The sequence below is a fragment of the Urtica dioica genome, chromosome 8, assembly GCF_054948205.1.
Source record: "Urtica dioica subsp. dioica isolate 48M chromosome 8, U.dioica_male_clone48M_v1_H2, whole genome shotgun sequence".
Taxonomy (NCBI): Eukaryota; Viridiplantae; Streptophyta; class Magnoliopsida; order Rosales; family Urticaceae; genus Urtica; species Urtica dioica.
Window position 1 is genome coordinate 8,300,318 of NC_142763.1, and position 21,124 is coordinate 8,321,441.

Sequence of the window (21,124 nt, forward strand, 5' to 3'; positions counted from 1 at the left end):
CTATGTTTTTTTTTGTTGTTGTTGTTGTTTAATAATGAGTTGAACATATTAATTTTAATATGTATATATGGTTTTGCTTGGCAATATTAATAATGAGTTGAGCATATTAATTTTTTTGCTGTTGTTGTTTAATAATGAGTTGAACATATTATATTCATATATGTATATATGGTTTTGCTTAGCAGTATTTAATAAGGAGAACAGATACTCTATTATTATTTTTATTATGTTTTTTTTGTTGTAATTTGTTTAATAATGAGTTGAACATATTAATTTTAATTTGGAAAATCTGGAACTGGGGTACGTATTACAACATATATATTTGGAAAATTTTAATTTTTAAAAATTAAAATTTTGTGTTAAAATTGAGGTTGTGTGACTTGTGTCATATGCTGCACTAAATAATAAAGAAGTGTTAAGATATCAGAAGAAATGACATGAATCAATGAGCAAAACGACTATGTTGATGTCTGTCGTTTTACTCTCCCAACAATACCTCTGATATTTACCTTCAGAGAGTTCTAGACTTTGGTGACGTGTCTATCTCAGCAGACCAGTGATATTTCCTGGTACAATTCATATCAGACCGTTGCTCATATGAGGACAAGCTCAAGGACGATTGGCAGCTATTATACAGCCTTTATTTATGCCTTTTACACTTTAATTTATTGTATTACCTGGTGTATAAAAAGGGATAGCCTACAGTGTAAAGAGAATAAGACTGATTGAATACAATACAGATTATTTCCCATTTATGGAATTCTCTCTTTATTGATTTATTCATATGGTATCAGAGCTACCATCAGTCTTCATCGCAGCATCTTAAAATGGCCCACCTTCAGCATATTGAAAACCCAAACCAAGCCGAGATTGTTCAACCACTTCCTCCTCAACCTGTTGTCAACCTCGCACATAATGCTATCACAATTCGTCTGACTGAGGCTAACTTCTTGCTATGGCGTCAACAAGTAATGGCAGCTGTTAGAGGCTATGGCCTTACATCCTTCATTCTCAGAAACATTCAACCTCCACAAACCATAAACGACCCTCAAGACCCACAAAACCAAATTCTAAACCCTGTCTATGACTCTTGGGAACGTCAAGATCAACTTCTTGCGTCCTGGCTTCTTGCCTCCATCAGTGAACCGGTTCTTGTGACCACTGTTGGCTTAAACACTTCATTTCAGATCTGGACAGCCCTGGACCAAGCTTTTGCTGGCCAGTCAAAGGCTAAAATCCTGCAATACAAATTGCAAGTCCAGACAATGAAAAAGGGGTCAATGACGATGAGAGACTACCTTTCAAAAATGAAGTTGTGCATTGATTTTTTGGCTGCTGCAGGTCGTACTCTCACTGATGAGGATAAAGTGCTCCATATCCTTTCCGGACTCGGCAGTGAGTATGACGCGGTCGTTGTTCCAATCACAACCAGATCTGAGCCATTCTCTAGCAGTGATGTTAGCTCCCTTCTCTTGAGTTTTGAAGCCCGCCTTGACCGATCCACCAACCCTCAAGATACTCACCTCCCTAGTGTAAACCTAGCTGCAAACTACAACAACCAAAAGAAAACACCCATCCCACGCCATAACACGAACTTTTCTACTTACAACCAAAATAACTTCCAAAGTTCCATGAGAGGAGGTCGAGGGGGCAGAGGACGTGGCCGTAGCAGCTACAACAGTCGTCTCCAATGTCAAATCTGCGGCAAGATGGGCCATTATGCGAACAGGTGCTTCAACCGATACAACAGCTCTTCCTCCGGCTACAACAACAACGAAAATGGTGCCTACAACAACTCTGGCGGCTCCTTCAACAACCAAAACCCATCAGCATTGACAGCAATGTACTCCTCCAACGATCAGACAGGAGACGAGTCATGGTACCCAGACATTGGTGCCTCAAACCACGTGACAAGTGACCTCAGCAACCTCAACCTCGGATCCGAGTACAGAGGCAACAACCGAGTTCAGATCGGCAATGGTGAAGGTTTGTCTATCTCTAATGTTGGTTGCTCAATCTTATCTTCTACACCTGACTCTCAAACCTCCAATAAATTCTTCTTAAACAATCTTCTTCATGTACCTGCAATAACAAAAAATCTTATCAGTGTTTCACAATTTGCACTAGATAACTCTGTTTATTTTGAGTTTCATCCCTCTTATTGCCTTGTGAAGGATCAAGCAACACAGCGCACACTTCTTCGAGGGAAACTTGAGCATGGGTTGTATCAGTTCAAGCTCTCCACCATAAAGCCATCATCTCCAAGCAGATCACCCACACCATTCAACCATGGTTCTTGTTTTTTCCAACAAAAAAAATGTTCCTTGTGTTAATACTGTCCAGCAGCCCTTAGGTAGTGAGTCATGTTTTTTAAATCAAAATGTTTCAAATGATGTAATAGAGTGGCATAGACGGCTTGGCCATCCCACTGTCAAAGTCATTCAAAAAATTATGTCTATTTGTAACTCCTTTTTTCCCAACAAACATGTTTTTTGCAATGCTTGTCAACAAGGAAAATCCCATCGTTTACCTTATTCTCGCAACACTACCATTGTTCCTGCTCCTTTAGACATCATCCACACTGATTTATGGGGCCCTTCACCAATTCTATCTCGAAATGGCTACAAGTACTATGTTAGTTTTATTGATGCTCATAGTCGATATACCTGGATTTATTTTCTAAAAGCCAAATCAGAAGTGTTCGATGTTTTTATCAAATTTAAAACCAAAGTTGAACTTCAATTGAACACAAAAATCAAACGAGTGCTATCTGATTGGGGGGGGGGGGGGTGAATATCGAACTCTTACAGATTTTCTTGCAAATTCAGGAATTGAACATTTTCTTTCATGTCCACATACTCCAGAGCAAAATGGTGTAGCCGAGCGTAAACATAGGCACATTGTCGAAACCGGTCTAACTCTTTTGTCTCAAGCTAGTATGCCTCAAAAATTTTGGGATGATGCTTTTTTTCCGGTACTTATCTCATTAATAGGCTTCCCTCAAGTGTCATCAATTTCGTAAGTCCTTTTGAAAAACTGTTCCATCGGAAACCAAATTATCAAATGCTCAAAGTCTTTGGTTGCCAATGTTTTCCAAATCTCCGTCCTTACATCAAACATAAGCTTGAATTTCGATCTCAGCCTTGCACGTTTATCGGCTACACACCCCAACACAAGGGTTACAAATGTCTTGCAAAGGATGGTCGTCTCTACATCTCTCGAGATGTAATTTTCAATGAATCGGTGTTTCCATATGCTTCCCAGCAGCCTTTTGTTGTCCAAAACAATGCTCAAACTGATACAAACCAGCTCAATGCTCCCTTGATGTTGCTACCAGCGCCGACTCAGGTACATCCTTCACCTCATTTATCCTCTTCACACACAGCACAAAACACACAGCCACCCATCACACCCCCACCTAGCCAAGACAGTCCCTCTTCTTCCTAACACTCTCACTCACGACCTACTATTATTGAGCAACCAACTGCGGTTTTAGACTCACCACTAGCTCAGCCGGTGGCTCATAATCAACACCATATGGTTACACGTGGCAAGGCTGGAATCCGAAAGCCCAAAATCTATGCTACAACAGTGTCTACTAACGCGGTTGATCTATTTGAAACAGAGCCACGTACCATTGACGAAGCACTCGAGTCTCCACATTGGAAAGCAGCCATGCTTGAGGAACTTGACGCTCTCGACAAGAACAAAACGTGATCGATTGCCAAACCTCCGCTGGACAGGAAAATCGTGAAATACAAGGTGAAACGCCACTCCACCGGGAAAGTGTCTCGTTACAAAGCACGCCTTGTTGCAAAAGGCTTTCACCAAGTGGCGGGATTCGACTATACCGATACTTTCTCACCGGTGGTCAAACCTGCAACTATTCGAGTGGTTCTTAGCATAGCGCTTGCTCGGGGCTGGAAAATAAATCAATTGGATGTAAATAACGCTTTTCTCAACGGTGAGCTTACGGAGGAAGTTTACATAGAGCAGCCACCGGGGTTCGAAGTCTCATCATCATTGCCTCAAGTATGCAGGTTGCACAAAGCTATATACGGGCTTAAACAAGCCCCGCGAGCTTGGTATGAAAAGCTTAGTACCACACTTGCTCAACTCGGCTTTCACGGCTCCAAAGCGGACACATCCCTTTTTGTTCGTTTCACAAAAATGTCATCTATATATTTACTCGTATATGTAGATGACATTATTGTCACCGGCAACAGCGACACAGAGATTGAGAATGTGATAACTCTTCTTGATCGTGTCTTCTCTCTAAAAGACTTGGGGCAGCTCAGTTATTTTCTTGGCGTCGAAGTGCAGACCTGCAGCAACGGTCTCCATATGTCCCAGCAGTGTTATATCAAGGATCTTCTTGCTCGCACCAATATGCTTGAAGCGAGTCCAAATCCGACTCCCATGATCAGTGGCCTTCGTCTTTCAGCACACAACGGGGATCCACTTGAAGATGTCACCTTGTATCGGAGTGTGGTTGGCGCTCTGCAATACGCCACAATAACAAGGCCGGAAATTAGCTTCAGCGTAAATAAAGTAAGCCAATTTATGCATTCCCCGCTTCAGCCACATTGGAAAGCTGTGAAACGCATACTGAGGTATCTCCGAGGAACTCTAGATCATGGTTTGTTTCTGCAGAAGCCCAACTCATTCAACATCATTGGGTTCTCGGACTCGGATTGGGCGACGGACATTGACGATCGCCGGTCTACAAGCGGATTGTGCATCTTTTTGGGTCAAAATTTGATCACTTGGAGTTCCAAGAAGCAGCCAACAGTCTCTAGATCGTCCACGGAAGCTGAGTACCGCAGCCTCGCCACAACTACAGCTGAAATACTTTGGCTTCAATCTCTTCTCAGCGAACTTCGAATTTGCACGCCTCACAAGCCGATTATCTGGTGTGATAATCTCAGCACCGTTCTACTGTCTGCAAATCCGATTCAGAATGCTCGCACCAAACATATGGAGCTCGATCTCTTCTTTGTCTGCGAGAAGGTGCAGGAAAAATCTCTTGATATGCGCCATGTCCCAGCTCAAGACCAGATCGCGGATATCCTGACCAAGCCACTCTCACATTCCTTTTTCAGCCGACTGAGAAACAAATTGGGGGTTCAACCCAAGAGGGAGCTCGATTTCAGGGGGAATGTTAAGATATCAGAAGAAATGACATGAATCAATGAGCAAAACGACTATGTTGATGTCTGTCGTTTTACTCTCCCAACAATACCTCTGATATTTACCTTCAGAGAGTTCTAGACTTTGGTGACGTGTCTATCTCAGCAGACCAGTGATATTTCCTGGTACAATTCATATCAGACCGTTGCTCATATGAGGACAAGCTCAAGGACGATTGGCAGCTATTATACAGCCTTTATTTATGCCTTTTACACTTTAATTTATTGTATTACCTGGTGTATAAAAAGGGATAGCCTACAGTGTAAAGAGAATAAGACTGATTGAATACAATACAGATTATTTCCCATTTATGGAATTCTCTCTTTATTGATTTATTCATAAGAAGTAAAATGAAACCCCTACAGTATGAATTAAGAACATATTCTTTTGGTTTTTTGTTGTTTTTTTTTTTTTTTTTTTCAATGCATATCCATTTCAGTAATGAGACAGCAAATTCCTGTTTTGTTCTTCTCTTCTTTCTCAGAATTTTATTTTATATATCAATCACAAAACTTGAATCGACCACGTCTCTGTCGAAAAATTATTATTAAAATAAAAAGAAAAACTCAAAACAACTTCAGTTTGGCATCAACTAATTTAAGGAATCACTAGATAACAAGATATGTCCAGGTTCTTCCAAAATAAAAGATACGTCCAGGTTCAATGTACATAGAAAATAAAAACAAAATAACGGATAGCCATAATACACATATAGACGTATTCATTTGACAACACAGAACATTACAATCACAATCACAATTGCAATCGCGATCTGAGTCAAAGCCATGGGAAGTGAATTCGCGGAGCTCAGCGCCGACGAAGGCTTCGTCCAAGCGGCGGAGCACAGACCAAAGACGGTGGTCGCGGAAGCGGACGATCGAGCCATTCCGTCGATAGACTTGTCGGAAAGCGAGGACGAGGCGGTGAGGAAGGTCGGCGAGGCTTGCCGGGATTGGGGTTTCTTTCAGGTGACCAGCCACGGCGTGGCGGCCGGAGTGCGGCGGAGGATGGACGAGGCGATGAGGGAGTTCTTTGCGGCGGCGGCGGTGGAGAAGTCGGCGGTGAGGAGGGACGGGACTCGGGTTTTGGGATACTACGACGGCGAACACACCAAGAACGTCAGGGACTGGAAAGAGGTCTTTGACTTTTCCGTCGAAGATCGGATTCTCGTCCCGGATTCCGGCGACAATGGGGTCACGGAGTGGCGGAGCCAGTGGCCGGAGAGCCACGCCAAGCTTAGGTACGTGACGTTAATTCTCATGACGCAAATTACCCAATCAATCAACGTGTCGTTTCCACCAAATTAAAGTTGAATGGATTATTTGATTAATACATATATATGAGTGTGTAGCTATATCCTTTTTTAGCTTCTTTAGGTTTTAATGAAATCTTGTATTTATATTTAATTATTTTTAAATCGGTCACATTAATTCATCTGATGGGTTTTATTTTAGGGTGATATAACTAAATAACCAATTTAAAGTAGCTAAGGTTTGTCTTAATTTAGTGAATAGCCAAAATGTGTAGTAATCTAATTTTAATTTTTTTTTATCCAAAAAGTATTTTTTTTAAAGTGATAAATAGTTTATAATAATCGTAAAAAAATTTAACTTTGACTCTAAAAAAAAATTTAAAAACGTAAATTTGACTTTGCCTATTTTACTAATCAATAAATTTTAAATGGCTACTTTGTACAATTTTTCATTTATTTTATTTTTGTTCAATACAAAATATGAGATGTGAATGATATTTTTTTTATATCAAATTCAAAGAGAATTACTTTGATATTGCTTGAAGAAACTAGTATTATTGATTTCTAATATAGTTTTTGATCAATTTATAAAGGTTGTATTTTTTCTTTTTCAATTACGATAAATTTGTAAGGCCATTTGAAATGCCAGCAAAAAAATATGGTTATTCATTTCTTGTATGAAAATAAAAATAAATAATAATACTCCGAGAGTAGTCACAGTTTGTTTATTTTTATGATTTGTATGCTCGGTCTATTGTACAATCTCTACATACTACAATTTATTGATATAATTGTAACACTCCTCCATTCATTTCAACAACAATGGAAGAAAAAAAAAGAATAGCATATTTTTGTTATGAAAGTTTCTCATTGTTTGGTAGAAAATTTGTGGAATGAATGAAAAATATGATTTTTTTTTAATTAGAAGTTTTGTGATTGGTAGATTGAATATATATAGACAGAAAATGAGAGAATATTGGAAAGATTAAAAATTCATTAGCCCCACCATTTTTCTTTTTTTATCCACCAAAACTTGGATGGATAGATGAGTAAAGAGAGAAAAAAAAAATGATTCAAAATTACAAATTTATGATAATGAATTTCTTAAAATTATTATTCTTAACAAATAGATTTTAAAAATCAAACCATTCATATTTTTTTTTCCCCTTCAAATATACAATTATTGAAACATAAAATCAATCCCCTCTTTTCTTTTTATTTCCTCCTAATTAATCCATTCATTCACACATCTTTCCATGTTGTCATCAATATGTAAAAGCAACATTAATTCCCTTATACAATTATTACATGTAGAGAGTCATGTGAAGAGTACGCGACAGAGGTGCAAAAGTTGTGCAAGAAGGTGATGAAACTCATCGCCCTAAGCTTGGGCTTGGAATCAAACAGGTTTGAAGAGTTCTTCAGAGACCAGACCAGCTTTGTGAGGCTCAATCACTACCCTCCGTGTCCGATTCCCGACCTTGCTCTTGGCGTTGGCCGCCACAAAGACGCCGGAGCTCTGACTGTGCTAGCTCAAGACGACGTTGGAGGCCTCGAAGTCAAACGCAAAACCGATGGAGAGTGGATCCGGGTCAAACCAAACCCAAGTGCTTATATAATCAACGTCGGCGACATAATTCAAGTAATGTTTATTTCGAAAATCCTTTTTTTTTTTTTTTCAATTTGTTCGAAATAGAATCTGAAGGAGACAGCTTGATTTTTTTGAATTTTTTTTTTTCTCTCACTCTCTATTAACTAAATTTGGATAGGAAGAAAAAATAAAGACTTTTATATCTAGTCATTTGAAATCTATTTTTTTTAAGGAAGAGCTAGACATATGACTCATTTAGACCTCTTATGTTAAATTTCTAGCATAACTACTGAATTGTTTCAAACAGTTTTATCTTAAAATATGAAACAAATGTCGCATGAGTTTTTGTCAAAATTACATACCTTCGATTTCCAATAATGACAAAACTATATAACGAAAAATACATGTTGTCTAATTATGAAAAATGGTCCTTAATTGATCTAAACCACAATTTTGACTATTACATTTTTTTTAACAGGATTATATTAGGGTTTTTTTTTTAGTTTGAAGAATTATATTAGTTTAAAGAAATGATGTTTTAAAGGTATAAGTACCCACGCTAATCTCTTGATCAGGTTTGGAGCAACGAAAGGTACGAGAGCGTGGAACACAGAGTGGTTGTGAACTCGGAGAGAGAAAGATTCTCAATTCCTTTCTTTCTCAATCCTTCACACTACACAACGGTTCAGCCACTACCCGAGTTGATTGGCGATTTCAATCCGCCCAAATATGTACCTTACAATTGGGGCAAGTTTTTCGTCACCCGAAAACACAGTAATTTCAGGAAACTCGATGTCGAAAACATCCAGATCCACCATTTCAGGGTGTCCGATACCAAAATTCTGTAAGAGTATTTTCAAGCTTGGTGATCAAAATGTGTGTGTGTGTGTGTGTGTTAGTGATTGTGTACATGTAATTTTTAGCATGTTACGTGGTCTTGTTACACGTTGGCCTCTTGAATTTAACTAGATATCATATTCATGTCTGCGTGGTCAACAAATCTGGTAGAAGTTATAGTATTGAATTTAGTATAAATTTATCTAGTTACTCCAGGTCCAATTCCCCTTGTTGAACTAAGGGGTAAAGTAAACCGAAGGTTGGGGAAAAAAGAATAAGATGATTAACTGTGCTGGAATTAAATTTTCTGGAAAATTGAAATAAAATCTGTAATTATTAAAACCAACCGTTTTGATCATACAAAAAAAAAAATTATTATTAACAAACTAAATAACCACTTAAGTTAGGAGGTAAAAAAATATCTTGATTTCCATGAGATGGCTCATGGCTCTACATCTGGTCACTAGAGATGGGCATTATAACTTTATTTTAAGGTTAAAGTTATAAGTTGAGATTTGAACATGGAACAGGGTGATTTGCACAAAAGTCATTTCTTATGGACAAAATTGCAGCTATGTCACCTCCAAATAATGTGTTGCAAATAAGTCATTTTTACCAATTATTGGACTAAAATACCCTTACTTAGAGCAACCAAAAAAACGTTCTATGAAACACTCGCAGAGAAGAACGACAATGATTCTCCTTCCAAAATCCGAAGTCAAGCCTTCTAAAACGTAATCGCCGTTCGAAATCGAAGATCCAGGTAGAACGGCGAAGATTTTCCGGTCCAAAAACGTGTTCTCCGCTCTCGTCTTCACTCGGCGTTCGAAATCGAAGGTCAAAATAGAACGACGAAGAATCTATGACAAAAATCCGTGTTCTCTGCTCCTCGTCTTCGCTCGCCGATCGAAATCGAAGGATGAAGTAGACACATGAGAAAAATCGAAGTGCTTCCATGAATACTTTCACTGCCAAAGCCAAATTTTTCAGGTTTGAATATTTCATTACTTGTTTCTGGAAACTGAAATTGAAAATTAGGTTTTGGCAGTGATTTTAGAATGAAAAAAAAAATTAAGATTCGTAGACCACAAACACGATCTACAACAAAAAACGGTGAAATTATTAGTCTTCCTCTGGTAATACGCACCACCAACAACATGATTTGCCTTCACACACTACAAAATAAATACTTGGAGGTTTTGCAACTTACACTGACATTCTCGTGCACATTGAAGGCTATAAATCTAATTATTACATTTGAGACTCAGACTTACAGATGAAAAAAAAAACTCTCTCGTCAAAGATTTGGTGGTACTAAAATCATATCTAAATTTGAATTAGTGAACATATACTTACAGATGAAGTAGTAGCGAAAAAAACTCTACATTTATTTTACTAGAGATAGTTTGTATTAATATTGAAACATATCTTTAAGATTTAAAAAAAAGAGTAAATCTCTATGGAACTCCCTCAGAATAAGGAGTACCGATGGTCAATGACTACTCAAGCATCCTAAATTTCATGTTTAAATTTAGAACAAGGAGTAAATCATATCTAAATTTCATGTTTCTTTTCCATTCAAAAAATTGAAATTATTCCAATGATTTTTCTCAGCAATTCATTTTTCTTCTTTCACAGTGATTATTCAGACTATTCTCCTCAGCAAATCTTCATCATCGACATTGATCACAGGTATTGCCTACTCGAACTTCGATATTTTTACACACAAACGTATTTACAGCAAGAATAACATTATTAGACTCATAGTGAAAATAAAGTAGATTCACAATACAAAGTTCAATAAATTCAAAGTTAACTCAGTGAATTTTGGGAATCACATTGCACTAAAACAAAGTTTACAATTGCATGATATCACAATGATTGATTCATTCAGCAACACAAACTAATTGTATTCTTAGAATATTCATGGTAGACTGACAGTGACGGATTTCTAAATAAAATGTAGACTTGCATACCAAAAAAATTTCAATTCATCATAAACACAACTAAAAGTAAACTCACATAACAAATTACAGATAGTGTAGTGTATAATCACAGATAAAAAATTATTACACTTAAAAGAAATTTGATGATGTATTATATGTATATTTGCAGGGTTAATTTTGATAATGGAAAAGATCCCAATTGCTGTAAAATATGGTGGAATTTGGGATGCTGATAACGTATACATCAACAACAATGCAAAGATGGTGCTACTGAGTCAAGGCATGAGTTACATTGAGCTCATTACGAAATTATCCAAGGAAGTTTTCAATGACAATAAAGTTGAATTAAAAGTATCATTTAAGACAGAGCAATCAGGGTTTAAGAGGAATGAGGATTGAAAATGACGACAATCTTCAAGTCTTGACGTACCTTCTGAAGAACAATTCACAGTACAAGAATTGTGCTTTAATCGTGGAAAACGATACAACATCAAATGAAGAAAAAGCTGAAACAAAGAGAATCTGAACAAAGTAGACTCAATGTAATATTTTCATAAACAAAGTAGACTCATGAATCAAACCACATAAAAAATCATATGGGACTAATGTAGATTTATTTAAACACCAAAAAGTAGACTCAAGAAACAAATTTCAAACATTTTGGCGTGGATTAACAACACAATATATATATATATATATATATATATATTAAACTAATATATATATATATATATATATATATATATATATATATATATATATATATATGAATGCCAATCAACAATCTGAACAAAGTAGACTCAATTTAATATTTTCATAACCAAAGTAGACTAATGTATCAAACTACATAAAATTTCATAAGGGACTAATGTAGATTTATTTAAACACCAAAAAGTAGACTCAAGAAACAAATTTCAAACAGTTTGAAGTGGATTAACAACACAAAATATATATGTTTTAAACTAATATATATATGAATGCCCATCAAACATCTAGAAAAAGTAGACTCAATGTAATATTTTCATAACCAAAGTAGACTCACGTGTCAAATTACATAAAATTTCAGAAGGGACAAATATAGATATATTTAAACACTATAACGTAGACTCAATGAACAAATTTCAAACAGTTTGAAGTGGACTAACAACACAAAATATATATATATATATATATATATATATATATATATTAAAGAAATAGATATGAATGTCAATCAAGCATCTAAACAAAGTAGACTCAATGAAATATTTTCATAACCGAAGTATACTCACGTATCAAATTACATAAAAATAAAGTAGTCTAATATATATTTATTTATACACCAAAAATTAGAATTAAAGAACAAATTTCAAACAGTTTGAAGGGGACTAACAAAACAAAATACATATAATTTAAAGTTCATTTCTATTGAATGTTAGAGTAATACTCATGTTATAAGTCTTGGTTTACTGATGAACATAATTTAATATATTTGTCTAATTTATTATAAAAATAAAAAAACTAATAAAGATGCAACTTATATTTCAATACAGATGTGAAGAATTTTCGGGCGAGGTTGACTTGTGGAAATTGTGGAGGAAAATGACACAACAAGGCAAGTTGCAAGAATGCTCCAACTTTCAGCAAAAAGAGTAAAGAAAATTGACAAAAGAATATTTGATTTTGTAATTTGACTTTCAGCAAGTTGACTTGTGGATATGATTATGTATTTTTTTGGTGAATTCTAAATTGAGAATTAATTTTTTTAAATTGGGAATGGCTGAATTCTCAAGTTTTTGATGAATTATTAAGTTTATAAGTACTCATTTCTCTTTCTTTTTTGTGAACAATTTGATGGACTATAGCTGAATGTTGAATATATATTTTGCATGAAAAGTATTATGCTAGGAGTTCTGGCTAGATTTTGGACATATGATCAATGTAGACACAACGGTATTTATTTCATAACCAAAGTAGACTCATAGATATGAATGTCAATCAAACATCTGAATAAGGTAGACTCAATGTAATATTTTCTTAACCTAAGTAGACTCACGTATCAAATTACATAAAAATTCATAAGGGACCAATATAGATTTATTTAAACACCAAAAAGTAGACTCACGGAACAAATTTCAAACAGTTTGAAGTGGATTAACAACACAAAATATATATGTTTTAAACTAATAGATATGAATGTCAATCAAGAATCTGAACAAAGTAGACTCAATGTAATATTTTCATAATCAAAGTAGACTCACGTATCAAACTACATAAAAATTCATAAGGGACGAATGTAGATTTATATAAACACCAAAAAGTAGACTCAAGAAACAAATTTCAAACAGTTTGAAGTGGACTAACAACACAAAATATATATATTTTAAAGTAATAGATATGAATGCCAATCAAGCATCTGAACAAAGTAGATGTTGCGAATTTTCTCGCACACGCAAGTGCACGTGGTCGCAATAGTAATAAATCGTAAGAACGAGTCGATCCCACGAGGACTAGCTAAATTGAAGATTCAAGATTCACAAGTTTGAATGAGAACCCAAAAATAATGATAGAAGGTTTGTCACAAAATTATCTAGCAAGTAAATAAAATAAACAACAAAACTAAAGAACGGTTTTACAATTATGAAGACGGAGGACTATGGTTTCACGAGTTCAATCTACGGTTCGGATTCACGGAAATTACGCACGATTATTGTTGTTCATATATTACTACTCGTACTCACGCTAATCGTATCACTAAATCTCTCTCGAGCATCTAGCAACCTAAACTCAATGCCGGAGTTTTATCTCTCGATCTCAACTCCTAAAAAGCACGGCAAGCATTCACAACAAGAGTACACACACGAGTCTAAAACAGCCTAGCTATCTCTAGCCTAGGAATGTATTTTAGTAATCCAAAACAAAAGCACAACAATCTAATCTTTCTCAAGCATTAGAATTGAACATAAAACATGCATAAGGTAGCAAATCTCATACAAGGCATTAAACATGGAATTGAACTAAGCAACATGACAAGAGCAACAACAATAAAATCAATCTATTTAAGAATCCATAACCGTCAAGAACTCGCTACACCATAGCCCTATGGAGGCTTAGTTCATGGTGATACAAAGAACAAAGCAAACATAAATCAAGAACAATGAAACCAAAATAATCTTCATAAATAAATGGAGTTCAAGAGATAGAGGAAGAGGATAAAACTATGGTGGTGGTGGCTGGACGAATTCCGGTGAGATGGCACTCCGATCTCCGTCTTCTCCAAAGCAAAACCAAGAGAAACTCTAAGGAAAAAATGAAGAACAAAGAAAAGCTCTCTCTCACATGAGATGAGATGAGATCCCCAAACCCTAGCATGCCTTAGTATGATTGTATTTTGTGTTTTTAAGGATGAATGGGGTCATTTTCGGAGCCATATGGACCTTTCGTTTTGATCCAATGGCCAAAATCCGCTCAGAAACGCAACATTGGAAAAAGCTGATTTCGGGACCGCGCGGCGCGCAGATCATTTTTTCAGCTTCGCGCGGTTCGCGCGTACGACTCTGGAGGCAACGGCGAAATTTTCGTCCGCGCGGCGCGCGCTTTTTTCCGCGCGCCGTGCGCTTCCGGTTCGCTGCACACCGTATTTTAAACGGTCGTAACTCCTAGCTCCGATGTCCGATTTCTGCAAATAAACATGCGTTGGAAAGCTAAGAGGGAGCTCTATCCAATTCTTGAAGTGGATCATCCAGAATCATCATTTAAAAATCCCAAAATCCTGCTGAAGAGGACGTCGTTCCTTGTTTCGCTCCAAGTTGTCCAAATGTGTATGAATCTCCTTGAAATTGTTCGGGATCGTCACATGATGCGCTAATAACCTCCTCAAGACCCAATTGACCTTTTAAACCTGAAAATCACTCACAAACATACAAAAACTATCAAAAACACTTGAGGACTCATTAGTTTTTAGTCTGGGAAATAGAAGTTTTACGCGTAATAAACGCACCTATCAAATCCTCCCAAAGTTAAACCGTTACTTGTCCTCAAGTAACAAAAAGAACAAAATCACACAAAATAAGTTATCTAAACAAAACGGGTAAAACTTAGCACTTGCAATACTCAACCAACTCGTGTTTGCCTCAATTAAAATCTATAGACTTACATAAACCCGAAAACCCACAATTTTAATGTTCAAACCAACTACCAAATGAGATAGAAATCATATGAGCTCATGTTACCTTAGACCGTTTGCAATGCTTACCCGTCTCGTGAGCTTTCGGGCACCAAGTCTCGTAGCCTTTTCAACCTCCATCGAGAGAACATAAAAATCGAAAATGAATAGGAATTTGTTTCAATTTGACACACCCATATGCCCCCTCTTCTCCCTTGATCTCCACTAATGTGCACACATCATATCTAGCTCGTCAATGAGGTCTTAAAAGGCTTGTAATGTTCAAGGTAAGGTCAAAGGTATGGAAAGAAAATTTTAGTGGCTCAAACATCAACTTTAGCGACTCAAATCTCACCCAAAAATACAACCCTCACACGAAGTTCACTCACTCACTCATCCCTACGTTCTTGGCATCAAATTTCGGCCAATGAGAATGTTTTACTTAGTGTTTTTATTTCCCGTGTTTTCCCCCCAAACTTCGACTCAACAACAACAAGCGACAAGTCTCTAAAACAAAAACATAGAACACCACGCCAAAATATATGACATAAATAAACACTTTTTTATTTTTTATTTTTCTTTCCTTCTCTTTTTTTTTCAGATTTTTTTTGGGTACATAACAATAAAATTAAAAATAAATAATCACCGGCGTGGCGTCTAATGGACTATAAAACACGTAGAGACTAGTCGAAGAACATGTCATAAAATAGAAAGAATTCACTCATGCCACTCAAGAGTCGCTAAAGTCAATGAGGTTCTTTGTGGGATTTTCAAATCATCGGCTCGGCTTTTTCTGACTAAGTATCGAGAATGGATAGTGTTTGGCCTTTTGTGAGTGGGTTCTAAAAGATAAACAAACATGGGTTGGCTTTTTGGCTTGACGGGCTATACCTAATGCCTAAATCATCCTCGCTAGATCAATGTGCACTTAATTTCGCTTCGATTAGAGATCGGAGAGGGTTCTAGTGTGTTCGGTGTTCTCTTTCAAACGATCGGCTAGACTACTCCTCAAATTTTCTTAAGCTTCGAGACATGCATTATTTGGGTCTACTATGGCAACAATAGATCTCAACAACTTCTTTCACACAAGATAGTTCATAGGTTAGACTCCAAAATCTAAGGCTTAAGATTATCAACATCCTTGGCAAACACATATGAATCAATCAAAGCAAGCAAGCACTTAGTTCTACCTAACACACAAAACAAATCTAAAAACAAACAACCAAAATTTCCCGCAAGTCAAGAAAAAAAATTCCCCCCAAACTTAGGATGCTACATTGTCCTCAATATAGACTTGAAAAACGAGGAGAAAGGACTTACCTTGCGGGGGTGGTGATCGCCCCTACTCGCGACCTTTTTACTTAACATGGAGGATCTTCTTTTTCCTCATCTTCCAATTTCGCTCGGGAGGCCTCGTCCATTGATTGACCCATGTAGGAATAAGCGTGATAGCATTATGGTTCTCCGAACGTGGATAACTCGGCGGATGTGGAGGCGGTGATGGGCTCCTCTTTTTCCTTCACGACGGTGTCTTCCTTTGTCTCCAAGGAGGTGGTGGAGGTGGACGAATGGGGTCGATGGAGATCGCCACGGATTTGTTCATGCTTGGCGGAATGAGGCACATGGGTTGGCCCTCATTTGTGGTAGTTTCTCCACATTTTCTTGCCACCGAAATTGACAAGCGCCGAGGAACTTGCAGATTCCAAGGAAGATCTCCTTGAGGGAGCTTGAAGCTTATGGCATGAAGGACGGGGAGACCATGCTTCTCAAGTGTTGGTGATGAAGTCACAACGCCAAGGAGACGTTGTGGGCATTTCTCCTTTGTGGGAGATAGGATTGGCGGTGGTGAAGTGGGCAGTGGGTTTGTCGGTGAAGGATCCGCCTCGCTCTCTTCGTCTTCACCTAGCGCGTCCATCTCCTCATCCTCGTCTTCCTCGAAGGCAACCATGAGGCTTTTCTTCTCCACGAAGCTTGATATGGCTTCCTCTTGTTGAGCAATGAAGGCCTCTTGGCTTGCAATGAAAGCCTCTTGCCTATTTGAGAGCGCGGACATCCAATCAATCCCGGCTTGCAACAACGCTCTAACTTTGGAGTTATCGTCTTGAGGAGGAGGGGAGTAGTGAGGGTAATCATATGAGTAATTGTGTTGACTATCCCATTCCTCCATGTAGTGGTACTCCGATGATTGGTGTTGGAGCTCATGTTGTTGTGGCGGTGGGGCGTAGTATTGTTGATGATATTGCGGCGCTCCCCACGCATTGCACGATTGATCATCCCACGCCTTCGTGTAGTGGTTCTCATTCTCCGGCGTTTGGTACGTTGGCCAAGTGTAATTCATCGTTGGTTTTTGGAATGACCCATGAAATAAGAGAACGAACACACGTTAGACAAAAATAACAAAAAAAGTTCAAATAAAACGTTATGAAATGAATCCCAATTTAAAACTAATCCCCGGCAACGGCGCCAAAAACTTGTTGCGAATTTTCTCGCACACGCAAGTGCACGTGGTCGCAATAGTAATAAATCGCAAGAACGAGTCGATCCCACGAGGACTAGCTAAATTGAAGATTCAAGATTCACAAGTTTGAATGAGAACCCAAAAATAATGATAGAAGGTTTGTCACAAAATTATCTAGCAAGTAAATAAAATAAACAACAAAACTAAAGAACGGTTTTACAATTATGAAGACGGAGGACTATGGTTTCACGAGTTCAATCTACGGTTCGGATTCACGGAAATTACGCACGATTATTGTTGTTCATATATTACTACTCGTACTCACGCTAATCGTATCACTAAATCTCTCTCGAGCATCTAGCAACCTAAACTCAATGCCGGAGTTTTATCTCTCGATCTCAACTCCTAAAAAGCACGGCAAGCATTCACAACAAGAGTACACACACGAGTCTAAAACAGCCTAGCTATCTCTAGCCTAGGAATGTATTTTAGTAATCCAAAACAAAAGCACAACAATCTAATCTTTCTCAAGCATTAGAATTGAACATAAAACATGCATAAGGTAGCAAATCTCATACAAGGCATTAAACATGGAATTGAACTAAGCAACATGACAAGAGCAACAACAATAAAATCAATCTATTTAAGAATCCATAACCGTCAAGAACTCGCTACACCATAGCCCTATGGAGGCTTAGTTCATGGTGATACAAAGAACAAAGCAAACATAAATCAAGAACAATGAAACCAAAATAATCTTCATAAATAAATGGAGTTCAAGAGATAGAGGAAGAGGATAAAACTATGGTGGTGGTGGCTGGACGAATTCCGGTGAGATGGCACTCCGATCTCCGTCTTCTCCAAAGCAAAACCAAGAGAAACTCTAAGGAAAAAATGAAGAACAAAGAAAAGCTCTCTCTCACATGAGATGAGATGAGATCCCCAAATCCTAGCATGCCTTAGTATGATTGTATTTTGTGTTTTTAAGGATGAATGGGGTCATTTTCGGAGCCATATGGACCTTTCGTTTTGATCCAATGGCCAAAATCCGCTCAGAAATGCAACATTGGAAAAAGCTGATTTCGGGACCGCGCGGCGCGCAGATCATTTTTTCAGCTTCGCGCGGTTCGCGCGTACGACTCTGGAGGCAACGGCGAAATTTTCGTCCGCGCGGCGCGCGCTTTTTTCCGCGCGCCGTGCGCTTCCGGTTCGCTGCACACCGTATTTTAAACGGTCGTAACTCCTAGCTCCGATGTCCGATTTCTGCAAATAAACATGCGTTGGAAAGCTAAGAGGGAGCTCTATCCAATTCTTGAAGTGGATCATCCAGAATCATCATTTAAAAATCCCAAAATCCTGCTGAAGAGGACGTCGTTCCTTGTTTCGCTCCAAGTTGTCCAAATGTGTATGAATCTCCTTGAAATTGTTCGGGATCGTCACATGATGCGCTAATAACCTCCTCAAGACCCAATTGACCTTTTAAACCTGAAAATCACTCACAAACATACAAAAACTATCAAAAACACTTGAGGACTCGTTAGTTTTTAGTCTGGGAAATAGAAGTTTTACGCGTAATAAACGCACCTATCAGTAGACTCAATGGAATATTTTCATAACCAAAGTAGACTCACGTGTCAAATTACATAAAAATTCATAAGGGACTAATATAGATTTATTTAAACACTATAACGTAGACTCAATGAACAAATTTCAAACAGTTTGAAGTGGACTAACAACACAATATATATATATATATATATATATATATATATATATATATATATATATATTTTAAAGAAATAGATATGAATGCCAATCAAGCATATGAACAAAGTAAACTCAATGAAATATTTTCATAACCGAAGTATACTCACGTATCAAATTACATAAAAATAAAGTAGTCTAATATAGATTTATTTATACACCAAAAATTAGAATTAAAGAACAAATTTCAAACATTTTGAAGGGGACTAACAAAACAAAATACATATAATTTAAAGTAATATATATGAACATCAATCAAGCATCTGAACAAAACAAATTAATAAAAATTAGGGGAGATCCACACCTAATTATTTACACAAACAAATAAAGTCAAATCAACATTTAAGAAACTAGAATTGTACCATACTCAAATCCTTATCCTTTTTTACAAAACATATTTATAAATAGTTCTTAATAAAATATTATGATAATTAACAGAATCTAATGAATAAAATAGAAAGACCATTTCAGTTAGTGATATAATAAAATCTAATACTAAATACAAATATTACTACAAATCTTGAACTTCAACAACGAGAACGAGTGTAAGTGCAAGTTCCAGATCGACAAATGTTCTCAAATTGTTGATCTCTATAACTTCCATCCATGGCGTGTTTCCAAAGCTGAGTGATGTACTTCAACCGGAGATTATTGATGCATATTTCCTCGATTTGCATAATAGGACGATTTGAAATAAGTAAATCGGCAAATCCAACAATATAGATACCTGAATCAAAACTGAAAGACAAAAAACAAGAAAAATATTACAGTAATTAATGAGTAAACTAACAATGATAAAATTCAGAATATAATTAATTACTAAACATACAAAAAAGAAATTTAAGTTACAATGAAAAAAGAAAGAATGAAAACAACTTACTAATTTATTCGTTTGGGTGTATCAGCAAAAACCAAGTCATATGGCTTGAACACATTTGGGACAACTGACTTCTTATTCTGATTTTTTTATCTTAGAGAGAAGTTTAGGCATCTGTCTACAATACGTATCACACTTTTTCATCAAATTATTGTTCTCACGACCAATAGATGAATCAAAAACTATTATCTTGCCACCGACTGACTATATGGGAAACAGAGACCAATGGAAAAACCTATATGCTCCATCAATTGAAATCTTGAGGGGAATAAGAATCAAATCCACATCTTCCCAATTTTGTGTGTTTGATATAATTTATCCTGTTAAAAATAAAAAAAAACTATAATTATGTAATAACCAATAGAAACTATACTAAATATACAATAAAATATATAACCAAATACAAACCTTTTATAACATTCATGAGATAGGACTCAATCTCAGCAAGGAAATTAGAACTTTGAGGTACGTTTTCATCACAATACTTCGAGAAGTTTATATCAAACATAATATCGGTCATTGTAACACGCAACTGAAAGCATTGATGATATACAGATTTCATCCTCAAATAATACGCACATATCTCAATGTTCTGCAAAATACATTCATAAAATATATCACCAAAACACCTTCCCAGCAAAATGTATACTCGCAGTTAATCTTTATAATAACAAACATATACTCACAGTAAAAAATTTAACACAACAAACGAATATTCGCAGTTTATAAAAAATTCCTAGATAATACAACAGTCTCAGACTTGATTTATCAGAAATTCAATTGCACATTTCAACAAAGATCAGAAACGAAAATCGGTTCTTCGCAAATTATAATCAATCCATTTCACGATACAAACATAAGCATTAACACAAACAGAAGCACAAATTGACGATGAAGAACCCTAATACAAAGCCATTGTTACCTGATTGAGCTCGCCCGCTCACCAACAAGCTTTCTCAGCGTCCTCGTTGAACCTGAGTCTCCACTCCGCCGATTCGTCCATGGCTTCTCTGTTAGCCAAATCGCCTGCTCCGGCGAGCACCACCACCGGTTCCGGAGAATCTC

General features: G+C 36.8%; 1 protein-coding gene across 2 annotated transcripts; it reads left to right on the top strand.

Annotated features, from left to right (window-relative positions):
* The first annotated feature begins 5,879 nt into the window (after window positions 1-5,879).
* On the top strand, window positions 5,880-9,040 carry LOC149387822 (protein LATERAL BRANCHING OXIDOREDUCTASE 1-like). Of its 2 annotated transcripts, none has more exons than XM_089623276.1 (3): window positions 5,880-6,430; window positions 7,850-8,084; window positions 8,609-9,040. In XM_089623276.1, exons 1-3 carry the CDS (start codon window positions 5,976-5,978, stop codon window positions 8,879-8,881), a joined length of 963 nt encoding a protein of 320 aa, XP_089479402.1. In that variant the 5' UTR covers window positions 5,880-5,975; the 3' UTR covers window positions 8,882-9,040. The 2 variants fall into 2 exon arrangements, with proteins under 2 accessions (XP_089479402.1, XP_089479401.1); XM_089623275.1 differs by having other exon boundaries at window positions 5,883-6,430; window positions 7,757-8,084; window positions 8,609-9,038.
* Window positions 9,041-21,124: the final 12,084 nt, after the last annotated feature.

What these genes read in the sequence shown, in the direction of transcription:
- LOC149387822 (XM_089623275.1), top strand. Translation starts at nt 5,976, where the DNA reads ATGGGAAGTGAATTCGCGGAGCTCAGCGCCGACGAAGGCTTCGTCCAA. An exon ending in GAGAGCCACGCCAAGCTTAG is followed by an intron (nt 6,431 to 7,756) that starts GTACGTGACGTT and finishes TATTACATGTAG; the next exon opens with AGAGTCATGTGAAGAGTACG. An exon ending in ACGTCGGCGACATAATTCAA is followed by an intron (nt 8,085 to 8,608) that starts GTAATGTTTATT and finishes TCTCTTGATCAG; the next exon opens with GTTTGGAGCAACGAAAGGTA.